This window comes from Nomascus leucogenys, chromosome 22a, assembly GCF_006542625.1.
Source record: "Nomascus leucogenys isolate Asia chromosome 22a, Asia_NLE_v1, whole genome shotgun sequence".
Taxonomy (NCBI): Eukaryota; Metazoa; Chordata; class Mammalia; order Primates; family Hylobatidae; genus Nomascus; species Nomascus leucogenys.
Window position 1 is genome coordinate 29,796,082 of NC_044402.1, and position 15,920 is coordinate 29,812,001.

At 38.9% G+C, this 15,920-nt stretch overlaps 1 protein-coding gene across 6 annotated transcripts in view; it reads right to left on the minus strand.

The window, feature by feature from the left end:
- The window catches only part of TTLL5 (tubulin tyrosine ligase like 5), a 297,166-nt gene that overhangs the window by 146,969 nt on the left and 134,277 nt on the right, over nt 1–15,920 (minus strand). For 4 of the 6 annotated variants that reach the window (XM_030803998.1, XM_030803997.1, XM_030803996.1 and 1 more), the window contains one exon: nt 15,075–15,262. In XM_030803998.1, coding sequence (XP_030659858.1) covers nt 15,075–15,262 — 188 coding nt within the window. The remainder of the gene's footprint in view (nt 1–15,074; nt 15,263–15,920) is intronic. The other 2 variants (XM_003260781.3, XM_030803999.1) reach the window with 1 other exon arrangement.

A 15,920-nucleotide genomic window follows, 5' to 3' on the forward strand; every position in this document is an offset into this window, starting at 1 on the left:
ATTAGCAGAGTCACTTATCCTACCAGCTTCTACTTCTTCATTTTAATTGGCAAAAAGTAAGTACCTACACCTCATTAGGGTTAAAGAGATAATGCATATAAAGTCCTTGGCACAGTGCCTAGTACAAAGTAAGCATCTGATTAATGTCAACTGCTTAATTATGAAGGGCAGGTATGGTCCTATCAATGAAAAAATTCTGACACAGGGTCTTACTTTGTAGCCAAGGTTGGAGTGCAGTGGTGCAGTTATGGCGCACTGCAGCTTTGACCTCTTGGGGTCAATCGATCCTCCCACCTCAGCCTCCAGAGTAGCTGGGACTACAAGCACGCGCCACCGCACCTGGCTAATTTTTGTCTTTTTTGTGGAGTTGGGGTTTTGCCATGTTCCCCAGGCTGGCCTAGAACGCCCGAGCTCAAGCGATCCACCCACCTTGGCCTCCGAAAGTGCTGGGATTATAGAAGTGAGCCACTGCACCCAGCCATCAACTGTTTTTAAAGAAAATATAAAAACCTACAAAATGTAAAAAAGAAATTATTTTCAATTTAGCAAGTATGTTATGACTGCCAAGGAAAAGGCCTTGCGCTAGGTGATGAGTTAGAAAGAACTGCATCATGTAGTTAAGTGCAAAACAGGAAATAAAAGATGCAAAATAATTATAATAGATCTGTTATAAAAAGTAATGAAGGACTGAAGGAGCACAAAGAATAGAAAGATGACTTCTGGCTAAGGCAGCAGAGGGTTCATTTACTTATTTATTCAAAAAATACGTATTGAGTGCATACTATTAATATCTAGCAGGCTGGGAAAAAACTGGTGAAAAACTGCACATGATCCAATTCTCAATGAATTACCTTGTAGTCCAGTCGAATCAGCACATTTTTTGAGTACTACCAATGAGTCAGGTGCTGAGGCAGCAAAGGACACTGCCCTCAAGGAGTTCACTGTTAAGAGACAGCTATCTCGACATATCTAGTGTGATGAGTGAAAGAGTGTGCATATGAGTGAAGTGGCATTTACACTGAGCCTGGACAGATGCCCAGATTAGACATGGTGACTGGGGAACATTTTCCATGAGGAGATAGCATAAAGCATGGAGACTAACAGAAATTCTAGTTGAGCTGCACAAAAACATGTGTGATAGGAGGGAGACAGGCTGGAAAAGTAGCCTGGAGCCAGATTCTAAATAAAGGCTTTGAATCACATTTAATAGCCTGGGCTTCCCATTATAGACAACAGGAAGGCCCTCGAGATTCTTAAGCAGAAGAGTACCATGATGAGACTTGTGATTTAAGAAAGAATCCACTATGGCCGGGCACAGTGGCTCACACCTGAATTCCCAGCACTTTGAAAGGCCAAAGCGGATGGATCACTTGAGGTCAGGAGTTTGAAACCACTCTGGCCAAGATGGTGAAACCCCGTCTCTACTAAAAATACAAAAATTTGCCTGGCACAGTGGCAGGCATCTGTAATCCCAGCTACTTGGGAGGCTGAGGCAGGAGAATCACTTGAACCTAGGACGCAGAAATTGTAGTGAGTTGAGACTGCACACCACTGCACTCCAGCCTGGGCAACGGAGTGAGACTCCACCTCAAAAAAAAAAAAAGAATCTTTCAGAGCAAAGCAAAGAGTAGAGTGAACAAGAAGAGACTGGCCAAGAAACCAGTGAAAAGGTAACTGCTGCTGTCCATCCAAGAGATAATAAAGGCCTTAAGCAGGACAGTAGATGGAAAAGTGAAAAACAGGATAGGTATCAGAGACACTGTAGAATCTTGACAACCGCCTGGACATAGAATGAGGAAGTGAAGAGAGGCACTGATAAACCAATGGCTCCATTCCTAAATTCCCTGGGATTCTAGAATTCCAAGAATTGCAATGTCACTAATATAGAGAAGAACAAAAAGAGGCAAGTAAGTTTTAAGTATGTTTAAGACTTTTCTGAGTATTTTCAAAATATGTTCAAAATACATCAAGTATTTTGAATGTTGTGCAATATAGTTAGGTGGAAATGTCTCACAGGTGGAAATTCGGACCTGACTCTCAGCAAGGAGGCTCAAACCAAAGATACATATTTGGAAGAAATCCAGAGAAGTACCAGGATGAAATCACAGGAAAAGGAACTTTACCCCAGGGGAAACTATGGAGAGGAAAAAAAAAGTTCTGAGGATTATAGCCTAGAATTCAGAGATACGCTGGAGGATCCCAAAAGACCAGGGAGAAGCAGATGCCCAGGGGCCACTCCATCTTATTCAACCAGAGCCACTCTGCTATGATCAACTTTATACACCTAAGGTCTATCTGCCAGTGGCTCGACAAACATGTTGAAAACGGAATCTAGTTTTCAGGGAGAGCAGGAGGAAGGAATGATTTCTCAGAGGAATTACTGAAGGGTTAGAAAAGCTAAGGGAAATTTTCACCTAAGAAGCAGTTGATAATAGTGCCACATGCTAAAGGAAGAAGAGTAAAAATAGTGACTGAAGTTGGCAATTCTGAGGTCATGAGTGGCCTTTGAGAGAGAGATGGACAAATGTAAGAGATGAAGTCAGACTGCAAGAGCAAGTGTGCGGGGGTGGAGGGGCAGAAGGGAGACTAGAGCCAACAAGGGTGTGTTATTTTAAAAGAAGTTTGGCAGTACAAGGAAGATGAGTTTAAAGGGGTGGCAGAGTCAAACAAAGGCTATTTTAAAACAAGAGACCATGCAGTAGGCCAGGAACTAAAGAAAATGAGAGCTTCAAGCCTCGAGACCTAGAAAAGCTAGGAAATTAGATCAGATCAACTGGAGCTGGGTCCTGGAACAGAGTGGCACAAGTAGCCAAGAGAAGAATTGGTCTTGATACCAAAACTACCCCATTTTACAGATGAGGAAATCAAGGCACAGGGAGGTTAAACAACTTGTCCAAGGTCTTGCTGACTCAAGAGCTTATGCCTTTTTCTATTTACTCTTTTCTGCTTCTAGAAATGGGAAAGAATAATGTATATGGTACAAAGAACAACAACTTTTTCTACTAAGAAAGAATATGAAACTAAAGGAACTAGGGTTAACAAACGGCCACAAAATTTGAGCACAAATGTACCTAAGTTCAAACGTGTCCAGATAAACTAAGGAGGCAGAAGAGTTTCCAGTGCCAATTGCTGAAGCTTGTGATAAACTGGGTGCCATCTGCCTCAATCCTACAGAACATTTGCAACCATTTCAAAGATTTAGCTCCGTCTCTCTTCATTTGGAATTTCTGAAATTGAGATTCACTCAAGGTCCACTGTGGACCCTTATGGTGGTAGCTGCAGAAGCAGAAGAAATGATAAATAACTCCTTTGTATAGAAAGAGTGAAAGAGTTTAACTGCTGTGAACCAAACTTTATGTACCTCTGCATCTATCTTTCTCTAGGACCAGGCAGGGAAGTCTCAGAGTAAGGAGCAAGAAAAATGAAAGAAATAGAATGGATTTTTTTTTCCCACTCTCCATCTAAATGAAAAATGTGAAGAGCAAAAAGTATCTCCTCCCCTCTCTGTATCTGTCAGCACATTTCCAGGAGGCCTGGCCACATCCTGGGCACTGGCTGGTTGGGGAGCAGAGACTGACACAGCACATTCGATCACACTGGAGCCCCTGCCTGGGTGGTCTGCTGTTATCCCTTTGATAAAACTCCCAGGCTGGAAGAGCTGGAGTTGCTCCTAATGATAGCTGGGTCCTGCAATCTCACACTTGCCTGCACGGAGAGGGCCAGCGCTCCCTCTGATTCCCTGCCTCCCACTTCTCACCACAAAGCTGGGCTAATTCACCACATTCTTCTGTTCACTAATGGCAATAACCACAAAGGGCTACATCTCTTCAGAGCACTACACTCCCTTCCAGCATGGAGTCAGGCAGAGATAGTGCGACTTCACACGGAAGCTCAGCACCCTATTGGCCACCACAACACTTCTCCTGCCCCCAGCCCAGGTGCAAGATGTTTCTAGAAAACCCTGCTTTCAGGGACATACACATAGATTTCCAAAAAAATCTCATCTCCGCACCAAGGGAAAGAATTAAGTTTGACTTGCTCTCTGCTCAGATTTGTAAGTTATTTGTTGAATGGTGGTAGTTGAGAACATTTATCTCTTTATATTTCAAGTATACATGTACTTGCACAGATTTTTTGAAGTGGCCGCTGCTCACGTGGCAGGGAAAGTTTGATATTTTTTTGTGTTTTAGGCTATAAACAAAGTTAAATCACAGCAGGAGTAGTAGTAACTACACAGGATATGAGCTTCTGTTTTTGCCATACAGATTTCTTAAGAATGTTGTGGGGTGGGGGGAGGGGGGAGGGACATTATCAGGAGATATACCTAATGTTAAATGACGAGTTAATGGGTGCAGCAAAACAACATGGCACACGGATACATATGTAACAAACCTGCACATTGTGCACATGTACCCTAAAACCTAAAGTATAATAATAATAAAAAAAAAAAGAATCTAACCTCTAATGTAAATTCTGAGTCCCTCCATGTTTTATCATCAAATTTTTGGCTTGTCAGAATACTTTGCTTCTTTACCTTTAGCTAGTTCACTGTTCCTCATTATCTTCACCAGCGAGCATGGAGGAAAAAGGAGTGGCACTGCCTCATCCTCCAAATCCATCCTCTTCAAGCTACCTGAGTGATCCAGCTAAAAGGCAAAGCAATTGTGTCTCAGAGGATCTCCATCATCTATGAGACAAAGGACAAGTTCCTTCACATGGCATGAAAGCTCTCCCTGAACCAGCCCTTGCCTTCTCACCCAACTTCATTCCTAGCTAGTCCCTGCTGACTCTCCATCCTGTGACATCCTTAGCCTGTCACTTGTTTCCCTACATACGCACAAGTGAGTTTTTAATCTGTAAACTGTTTCTCCCCTTCTTCTGCCATCTACCTGCCTACCTTTAAGGTTCAGTTTAGATATAATCTCTTCCAAGAAGGCTAGTTCAGCTTTTTCCCCTCTCCCACCCACAAGCTGGGTTCGGGGCCTCTTTTAGTGGTTGTTATTCCCTCGGACTATCTCTGTCATGCATATTCCATGTTATTATTATCATCTGTTTATGTAGCTGCTACCATTACAAGAGAGTGAGTTATTTCATGCTGAGGACTATGTGTTATATCATCCCCATGGCTTAGTACCAAAGCCTGGAAGACTCTTAAGAGCCTAGCAAAATGTTTTTTAAATACATACATATACACGTGCACACACAAACACAATGAAATAAAAAGTTTTGCAGGAAATGCCACTAAAAGTTTTAATAGGCTAAGCAGTCGAAATTATAGGCCAAATATAATGATTTTTCAGAAATACCCAACAACTTCAATTTCCTATACTCATCTTCCAAAATAGCACAAGTAATTTAAATTCAACTTTGCTTGCTTAGTAGAATATCTCTTAACTCCTTGCCCAGAAAGCCAATTAAAGATTTATCAGAATTTATGTAATATAATGAAAGCAATGCTCAGAGAAAAATTCATAGCTTTTATATCGTGAAAAAAAATACCAAGAATGAATGAAAATAAATTAAGCATCTAACTCAAGGTGGGGAGAAATACCGAAATAGTGGAACAAAGTTAAGAAAAGCAGAAAGAAGGAATTTAAGTAAAGATAAGGCAAGAAAATAATGAATTAGAAAACAATAAAATAGAATGAATAAACATATCCAGAATAAATCTTATTTTTAAAAGGGGAGAAAATATTAATTAAACCTGTTAGAAAAGGGAAAACAAAGAAAAGAAAGCAGAAACAGAAAATAGGAATCGAGAATATGAAAACAGGTAAGAGGAAATAAAAACCATTTAAAGTGATTACTGGACACAAACTTGTTTCTGATAATAGCTAAGTTTAAGTTTTCAGGCCCTAACTCCAGAGAGAAGAGCAGAACTCTCACCACTTTCTGACTGGAAATCCACCTCTTTCTAGAAAGCTACAGACATTGTATCACTTGACTCAGTGAGTAAGAAACTAAAGCAACTTTCTTTTTAAACATAACTAGAGAAAAAGGGAAACTGTTAGTAAACAAATATACCAGAATCTATACTAAACCATTATAACATGTTATTATTTACCAGAAAAAGAATAATCAATGACAGAATTTTCCAAATTCTAAATTAAGGAATCACTTTCTCTGAAGGGAAAGGGTTGAATAACCTATAATTGAGATTTACAACAACAAAGTACGGAGGAGGGTGGGGGGAAGTGGGGATGGTTAATGGGTACAAAAATATAGTTAGCATGAATAAGATCTAGTATTTGATAGCACAACAGGGTGACTACAGTCAACAATAATTTATCGTACATTTTAAAGTAACTAAGAGTATAACTGGATTGTCTGTAATACAAAGAAAGGATAAATGCTTGAGGTGATGGACACCTTTACCCTGATATGATCAACACACACTATATGCCTATATCAAAATATCTTATGCACCCCAAGAGATTGGCCTTGTTGGCTGCGTGGGAAATGGGTGAGGTCTGCCACTGCTGGCTTTCCCCTACTTCCTGGTGACCTGTATGATGCAGCAGGGGCAGCCATAATGCCCCTGGGAACGTAACTCCATGGGCCTGAGAACCACACCCCCATCCCCCACAGCAACAGCAAGCCCTGTCCAAGGAGAGTCTGAGCTCAGGCACACCTAACTCTGCCCCAACCTGATGGTTTTTCTCTACCTGTCCTGGTAGCTGAAGACAAAGGACATAATCTTGGGAGCTCTATGGCCCCGCCCACTACCTGAGAAACTTGAATACTTATCCAGGCGATCTTAGAGCAAGCTTGTATCAGCTGATGCTCTCTTGAAAGCGCCACCTCCTGGCTGGAGGCCAAAAAACCACTAGCACAACCAGCACTCAAGAAAACCAGCTCACTAAACAAAACTACAACAAAGGACCCTCACGGAGTCCACAGAGTTCACTCCCCTGCTACCTCCACCAGATCAGGTGCTGGTATCCACGGCTGAGAGACCTGAAGATGGATCACATCACAGGACTCTTCACAGAAACTTGCCAGTACTAGCCCAGAGCCCAGCAGCTCTGCTGGGGGGCTAGAGCCAGAAGGGCAATAATAATCACTGCAGTTTGGCTCTCAGGAAGCCCCATCCCTAGGGGAAGAAGGAGAACACCACATCAAGGAACCAACCAGTGGGACAAAAGAATCTGAACAGCAGCCCTTCAACCCAGATCCTCTGATACAGACTACCCAGATGAGAAGGAACCGGAAAAACAATTCTGGTAATACGACAAGGCAAGGTTCTTTAACACTCCCAAAAGATCACACTGGCTCACTAGCAGTGGATCCAAAGAAGAAATTTCTAAATTTCCAGAAAAAGAACTCAAAAGGTTGATTATTTAGCTATTTAAGGAGGCACCAGGGAAAGGTGGAAACCAATTTAAAGAAACATAATAATAATAATAATAATAATACAGGACATGGACCAAAAAATCTCCAGGGAAGTAGAGAGCATCAATAAAAAACGATCATAACTTCTGGAAATAAAAGACACACTTAAAGAGATGCAAAATACACTGGAAAGTTTCAACAATAGAATCAAAAAAGTAGAAGAAAGAACTTCAGAGCTCGAAGACAAGGCTTTTGATTAACCCAATCCGACAAAGACAAAGAAAAAGGCATCCCCAAAAATGAACAAAGCCTCCAAGAAGTTTGGGATTATGTTAAATGACCAAACCTAAGAATAACTGGTGTTCCCGAGGAAGAAGAGAAATCTAAAAGTTTGGAAAACTTATTTGGGGGAATAATCGAAGAGAACTTCCCTGGCCTTGCCAAAGATCTAGACATCCAAACAGGAGAAGCTCAAAGAACACCTGGGAAATTCATCGCAAAAAAGATAATCACTTAGACACATAGTCATCAGGTTATCTAAAGTCAAGACAAAGGAAAGACTCTTAAGAGCTATGAGGCAAAAGCATCAGGTAACCTATAAAGGAAAACCTATTAGATTAACAACAGATTTCTCAGTAGAAACCCTAAAAGCTAGAAGGGAGTGGGGTCCTATGTTTAGCCTCCTTAAACAAGACAATTATCAGCCAACAATCTTGTATCCAGTGAAACCAAGCTTCATAAATGAAGGAAAGATAGTCTTTTTCAGACAAACAAATGTTGAGAGAATTAGTCACTACCAAGCCAGCACTACACAAACTGCTAAAGAAAGTTCTGAATCTTGAAACAAAACCTCGAAATACACCAAAATAGAACCTCCATAAAGCACAAATCCTACAGGGCCTATAAAACAATAACACAATGCAAAAATCATCAGGTATTCAGGCAACAACTAGCATGATGAACAGAATAGTGCCTCACATCTCAATAATAATGTTGAATGTAAATGGCCTAAATGTTCCCCTTAAAAGATACAAAGTCTGCTGTCTTCAAGAAACTCAACTAACATATAAGTTCAAGAAACTCACCTAACACATAAACTCACATAAACTTAAGGTAAGGGAGTGAAAACAGATATTCCACGCAAATGGACACCAAAAGTGAGAAGTAGCTATTCTTACATCAGACAAAACAAACTTTAAAGATTCAAAGCAATAACAGTTTAAAAAGACCAAGAGGGATGTTACATAATGATAAAAGGACTAGTCCAATAAGAAAATATCACACTCCTAAATATATATGCGCCTAACACTGGAGTTCCCAAATTCATAAAACAATTACTACTAGACCTAAGAAATGAGATAGACAACAACATAATAATAGTGGGAAACTTCAATACTCCACTGACAGCACTAGGCAGGTCATCAACACAGAAAGTCAACAAAGAGACAATGGACATAAACCATACCCTAGAACAAATGGAGTTAACAGATATTCACAGAACATTCTACCCAGCAACTGCAGAATACACATTCTATTCATCAGCACATGAAATATTCTCCAAGATAGACCATAAGACAGGCCACAAAACGAGTCTCAACAAATTTAAGAAAATCAAAATTATATCAAGTACTCTCTCAGACCACAGTGGAATAAAATTGGAAATCAACTCCAAAAGGAACCCTCAACACCATGCAAGTACATGGAAATTAAATAATCTGCTCCTGAATGGTCGTTGGGTCAACAATGAAATTAATATGGAAATGTAAAAATTCCTTGAGCTGAATGATAACAGTGACACAACCTATCAAAATCTCTGGGATACAGCAAAAGCGGTACTAAGAGGAAAGTTCATAGCATTAAATGCCTATATCAAAAAGCCTGAAAGAGCTCAAATAGACAATCTAAGGTCACATCTCAGAGAACTAGAGAAACAAGAACAAATCAAACTGAAACCCAGCAGAAGAAAAGAAATAACAAAGATCAGAGCATAACTAAATAAAATTGAAACAAACAAAAAAACCCAATACAAAAGATAAATGAAACAAAAATCTGGTTCTTTGAAAAAAAATAAACAAAATTGATAGACTACTAGCAAGATTAACCAAGAAAAGAAGAGAGAAGATCCAAATAAACTCAATTAGAAGTGAAACAAGAGACAGTACAACCAATACCACAGAAATACAAAAGATAATTCAAGGCTACTATGAACACCTTTACGTGCACAAACTAGAAAACCTAGACGAGATGGATACATTCCTGGAAATATACAACCCTTCTAGATTAAGCCAGGAAGAAATAAAAACTCTAAACAGATAATAGCAAGCAGCAAGATTGAAATGGTAATTTAAAAACTGCCAATAAAAAAAAGTCCAGGACCAGATGGATTCACAGCTGAATTCCATCAGGCATTCAAGAAGAATTGAGACGAATCTTATTGAAACTATTCCAAAAGACAGAGAAAAAGAGAATCCTCCCTAAATCATTCTATAAAGCCAGTAACACCCTAATACCAAAACCAGGAAAGGACATTAACAAAAAAAGAAAATTACAGACCAATATCTCTGATGAATACAGATGCAAAAATCCCCAACAAAATTCTAGGTTGGTGCACAAGTAATTGCGGTTTCTGCCACTAACCTAATCCAACAGCATATCAAAAAGATAATCCACCATAATCAAGTGGGTTTCATACCAGGGATGCAGGCATGGTTTAACATACGCAAGTCAATATATGTGATATACCACATAAACAGAATCAAAGACAAAAATCACATGGTCATCTCAACAGACACAGAAAAAGCATCTGACAAAATCCAGCATCTCTTCATGATTAAAACCCTCAACAAAATTGGCATAAAATGGACATACCTTAGGGTAATAAAAGCCATCTATGACAAACCCACAGCCAACATTATACCGAATGTGGAAAAGTTGAATATATTCCCCTTGAAAACTGGAACAAGACAAGAATCCATTTCACCACTTCTATTCAACATAATTCTGGAAGTCCTAGCCAAAGCAATCAGACAAGAGAAATAAAGGGCATTCAAATCATTAAAGAGGAAGTCAAACTGTTGCTGTTTGCCAATATGATCATATACCTAGAAAACCATAAAGGTTCATCCAAAAAGCTCCCAGATCTAATAAATAAATTCAGTAAAGTTTCAGGATACAAAATCAATGTACACAAATCAGTAGCACTGCTATACACCAACAGCCACCAAGCTGAGAATCAAATCAAGAATTTAACCCCTTTTACAACAGCTGCAAAAAATAAAATGAAATACTTACGAATATACCTAACCAAGGATGTGAAAGACCTCTACAAGGAAAACTACAAAACACTGCTGAAAGAAATCACAGACGACACAAACAAATGGAAACACATCCCATGCTCATGGATGGGTAGAATCAATATTGTGAAAATGACCACACTGTCAAAAACAATCTACAAATTCAGCGCAATTTAATACCATCACCATTCTTCACAGAACTAGAAAAAACAATCCTGAAATTCATATGGAACCAAAAAACAGCCTGCATAGCCAAAACACGACTAAGCAAAAATAACAAATCTAGAGGCATCACATTACCCAAATTCAAACTATACTACAAGGATATAGTTACCGAAACAGCATGGTACTGGCATAAAAATAGGCACATAGACCAATAGAACAGAATAGATAACCCAGAAATAAAGCCAAATACTTAACAGCCAACTGATCTTTGACAAAGCAAACAAAAACATAGCCTGGGGAAAGGACACTCTATTCAACAAATGGTGCTGGGATAACTGGCAAGCCACATGTAGAAGAATGAAACTGGATCCTCATCTCTCACTTTACACAAAAATCAACTCAAGATAGATGAAAGACTTAAATCTAAGACCTGAAACCATAAAAATTCTAGAAGATAACATCAGAAAAATCCTTCTAGACATTGGCTTAGGCAAAGACTTCATGGCCAATACCCCAAAAGCAAATGCAACAAAAACAAAGATAGATAGATAGAATTTAATTAAACTAAAAAGCTTCTGCAGGCAAAAGAAATAATCAGCAGAGTAAACAGACAACCCACACAGTGGGAGAAAATCTTCGCAAACTATGTATCCAACAAAAGACTAATAGCCAGAATCTACAAGGAACTCAAACAAATCAGCTAGAACAAAATAATCCCATCAAAAAGGCTAAGGACATGAATAGACAATTCTCAAAAGAAGATATACAAATATCCAGCAAACATATGAGAAAATGCTCAACATCACTAATTATCAGGGAAATGCAAATCAAAACCACAATGCAATACCACCTTACTCCTGCAAGAATGGCCATAATTAAAAAGTCAAAAAATAATAGATGTTGGCATGGAAGAGGTGAAAAGGGAACACTTTTACACTGTTGGTGGGAATGTAAACTAGTACAACCATTATGGAAAACACCATGGAGATTCCTTAAAGAACTAAAAGTAGATCTACCATTTGATCCAGTAATCCCACTACTGGGTATCTACCCAGAGGAAAAGAAGTCATTATATGAAAAAGATACTTGCACATGCATATTTATAGCAACACAATTTGCAACTGCAAAAATATGGAACCAGCCCAAATGTCTGTCAATCAATGAGTAGATAAAGAAAATGTGGTGTGTATATACATACACCATGGAATACTACTCATCCATAAAAAGGAACAAAATAATGGTATTCACAGCAACCTGGAGGGAGCTGGAGACTATTATGCTAAGTGAAGTAACTCAGGAATGGAAAACCAAACATCATATGTTCTCACTTACAAGTAGGAGCTAAGCTATTAGGACACAAAGGTACAAGAATTATATAATGGACTCTGGGGACTTGGGGGAAAGGGTGGGTGGAGGGTGAGGAATAAAAGACTGCACATTGGGTACAGTGTACACTACTTGGGTGATAGGTGCACCAAAATCTTGGAAATCACCACTAGAGAGCTTATCCATGTAACCAAACACCACCCATTCCCCCAAAAAAACCTACTGAAATAAAAAAAAATCGTATGTACCCCATAAATATATACATCTACTATGTACCTACAATAATTTTTGAAAAATTACTAAAAACTACACTTTATCTAAAAACTTGTTTCTAACCAAATTAGAAGTGATTTACTATTAAAAGCCTTTTATGGCTGAAATAACAATATTTTCCACATATATTGCATTTAGAGGTTTTGCATAATATCCTCATGACTCTGTTGTATTTTCCTCATCAATCAATGAAGACCCTGAGGTTAAGAGAAGTTGAGTGAACTGCTCAAGATCACACAGCTAGTCAGTGGCAGGAGAACAGTGGAGCGAACTGCCCAAGATCACACAGCTGGTCAGTGTCAGCAGAAGAGTAGAGTGAACTGTCCAAGATCACACAGCTAGTCAGTGTCAGAACAATGGAATGAACTGCCCAAGATCACACAGGAGTCAGTGGCAGGAGAACAGTGGAGTGAACTGCCCAAGATCACACAGCTAGTCAGTGGCAGGAGAACAGTGGAGCGAACTGTCTAAGATCACACAGCTAGTCAGTGTCAGGAGAAGAGTAAAGTGAACGGTCCAAGATCACACAGCTAGTCAGTGTCAGAACAATGGAATGAACTGCCCAAGATCACACAGGAGTCAGTGGCAGGAGAACAGTGGAGTGAACAGCCCAAGATCATACAGCTAGTCAGTGTCAGCAGAAGAGTAGAGTGAACTGTCCAAGATCACACAGCTAGTCAGTGTCAGGAGAAAAGAAGAGTGAACTGTCCAAGATCACACAGCTAGTCAGTGTCAGGAGAAAAGAAGAGTGAACTGTCCAAGATCACACAGCTAGTCAGTGTCAGAACAATGGAATGAACTGCCCAAGATCACACAGGAGTCAGTGTCAGGAGAAGAGTAGAGTGAACTGCCCAAGATCACACAGCTAGTCAGTGACAGAACAGTGGCATGAACTGCCAAAGATCATACAGGAGTCAGTGTCAGAATAACAATGGAGTGAACTGCCCAAGATCACATAGGAGTCAGTGGCAAGTCTCTGGATGGCTAATCCAGCTCTTTCTCCACTACTCCATCCTGCTTATTACATCCTACAGCACCTCCCTCAGTACTGTACCAAGCACTGACCACCCTATTACCAAGACTCTAAAAGTTAACACTGACATCTAATGGCAAGTTCAGATCCCTACAAACCACAGTCTAATGGGCTTTTAATTCACTGGCACTGAAGTTCTTTATAGATGAAAAAAATTAACTGAAGGGGGATGACTTCCCAGTCAGGATACAGTCACCTTGGATTCCTACAGGATTAGGATCTTTTCACTTTGTAGGCTTTGCAGTCTAGCAAATGATAGGAGCTAGAAATAGGTAAGCACTAAGATTGGCTATTTTGGGTATTTTTTTTTTTTACTACAATCACAAAATCTCAACATCTTGGTGCTTCTAGCTGCCCATTTATAAACTGGAAACATACAGTTAGTGACCCAATGATAAAAGTGTAGCAGAGCACTGGCCTTTCCCGTCTCATAGCCACTTAATTTGCAAATTCCTTCCCATCGTATCTTGGTATCCTATTCCCTCTTCCCATCATTCTATCACTAAAATCTGACTACCCAACTCCCTCCAAGAATCAACATTGTTCTTGTAATATTCTTTGATTCCTATTTCACATTAGGCCTTCTTATTTAACTCCCTTCAAACAACTAAGGATTTGAGAAAGAAAATAATTACTGCTTCACACGCTGGGATAAGGCTGAAGTAAAACTAAGTCCATGAGAGGCTTAGCTTTAGTTTTGGTCCTAAATTTTATACAGATAAGTAGGGTACCACCAGGGAGCAGTGTGTTGCCTACTTTTAGCATGTGCTTAAAGTAATTTTCAGCTTCACTTTTTTCGAGACTTGATATCACTACAGAGTTACTACCAATTAAGGAATCTGGCACATCAGCAACATAGCAAAATATAACTGTGGAGTTAAATTACGATAATTCCTTTGGAGGACTTTGATGCCATTTAGCATTAGGGAATAAGACATATGGCTTTTCCTTCAATTAAACACCATAGGGATAACCAGCAAGAAGGACAAAGAGAATTCACAAAGCTCTTGAAAGTGCCATCTACCTTCACTGTGTTGCAAGATTGTTAATATCTATATAGCATAAGGACAATATCCTGTTATTTATTTCTATCCACCCAGCTAGTTGAATGACCTTGATCACATCACTTCTTTCAGCCTCAGGTTCCCCCATCTGTAAAATGGGGAGAATGATAATATATTGGATAAGGGTATAATAAAATATGAAATTAATCAGTTACCCATAAAATATCCTGAGATCATGAAATAAAAGGCAATACAGAAAAAAATTTTTTTAAAGGGTAATGTTATAAAATTCTGGTAAAAAGATTTATAAGACTAGAACTCACTGGAAAACTTTACCAAAGAAAAGAATTTATTTTTAAAGATCCTTTAAAATTATATTTACAGATGAACATTCAAGTCTGTTTATCCACGAAATAGGTACATCATATCCAGTAGCAGACTTACTTCACAATGCCTGTAACAGAAAGTTATTTTCTTTAAATTTGAAGAGGAAAAACTTGATCCTTTAGCTTGAATCCAACTATTAATAATACTCATTCAAGAGGCATCAGTATATGGGAATAGTAAAGACAGGAAAAGACAAAGTACCCTGTCATTAATTCTATCCTCAGGTCCAAAGAGCTCTTGGGCACCCCAGATCATCCGTACCTGTTGGGTGAGGAGGTTGATGTGGCTGGATGGAGAATACTGTCTCGCTGCCTGCTTCTCAGCTAGCCGCTGAAGTTCAGCTGTAACCATACTTTGGTTGTACCGTTTGCTATATAAAGAAGCATCTTCTCCCTCTTTTTGTGTTTTGGCTATTCCTGAATGATGCTTGTTTAGATAGCACGATCCTGCTAAAACAGAGAAAAGTTTTCACTCATTTAGGAAAAAAAGGCCTGAAAAAAATTAGGATAATGAGAGAAATCTCAGGTCAACAGATACTTTACTGAACCCTAAGGATCTTTAATAATATAGGAGAAATAAACTATCTTCAAATGATCACAAAAATAAATGGTTACCATAACCTAGAAACTCTTCCTATTACCAAACTGCCACATGCATTATTTATTAATATGTTTTTGCTTATAACAAAAGCTTCACAAAGAAGAATTTTCATTATATGTAGTGGGGAATAACCAATCCCAGAATTTGCTAATCTTACTGAATAAAAAATATATCTTTGAAACTCATTATAATTCTTGTTTTTCTTGTTACGTAACTGTACTTGTCAACAGTCTGTGGCATCCACTGTCAAATCATCCATAAAACTTAGAAAGCTCAAAAGGGAAACGGATAAAAGCAAAATCGAGTATACTCAGAAAAATAACAATAACCTTAAATTTTCTTTTTTTATATATATTTTTAGTCAAAACATGTTGTTTTCTTATTATACTGTAAGTTCTAGGGTAGATGTGCACAAGTGCAGGTTTGTTACATATGTATACATGTGCCATGTTGGTGTGCTGCACCCAATAACTTGTCATTTACATTAGGTATATCTCCTAAGGCCAT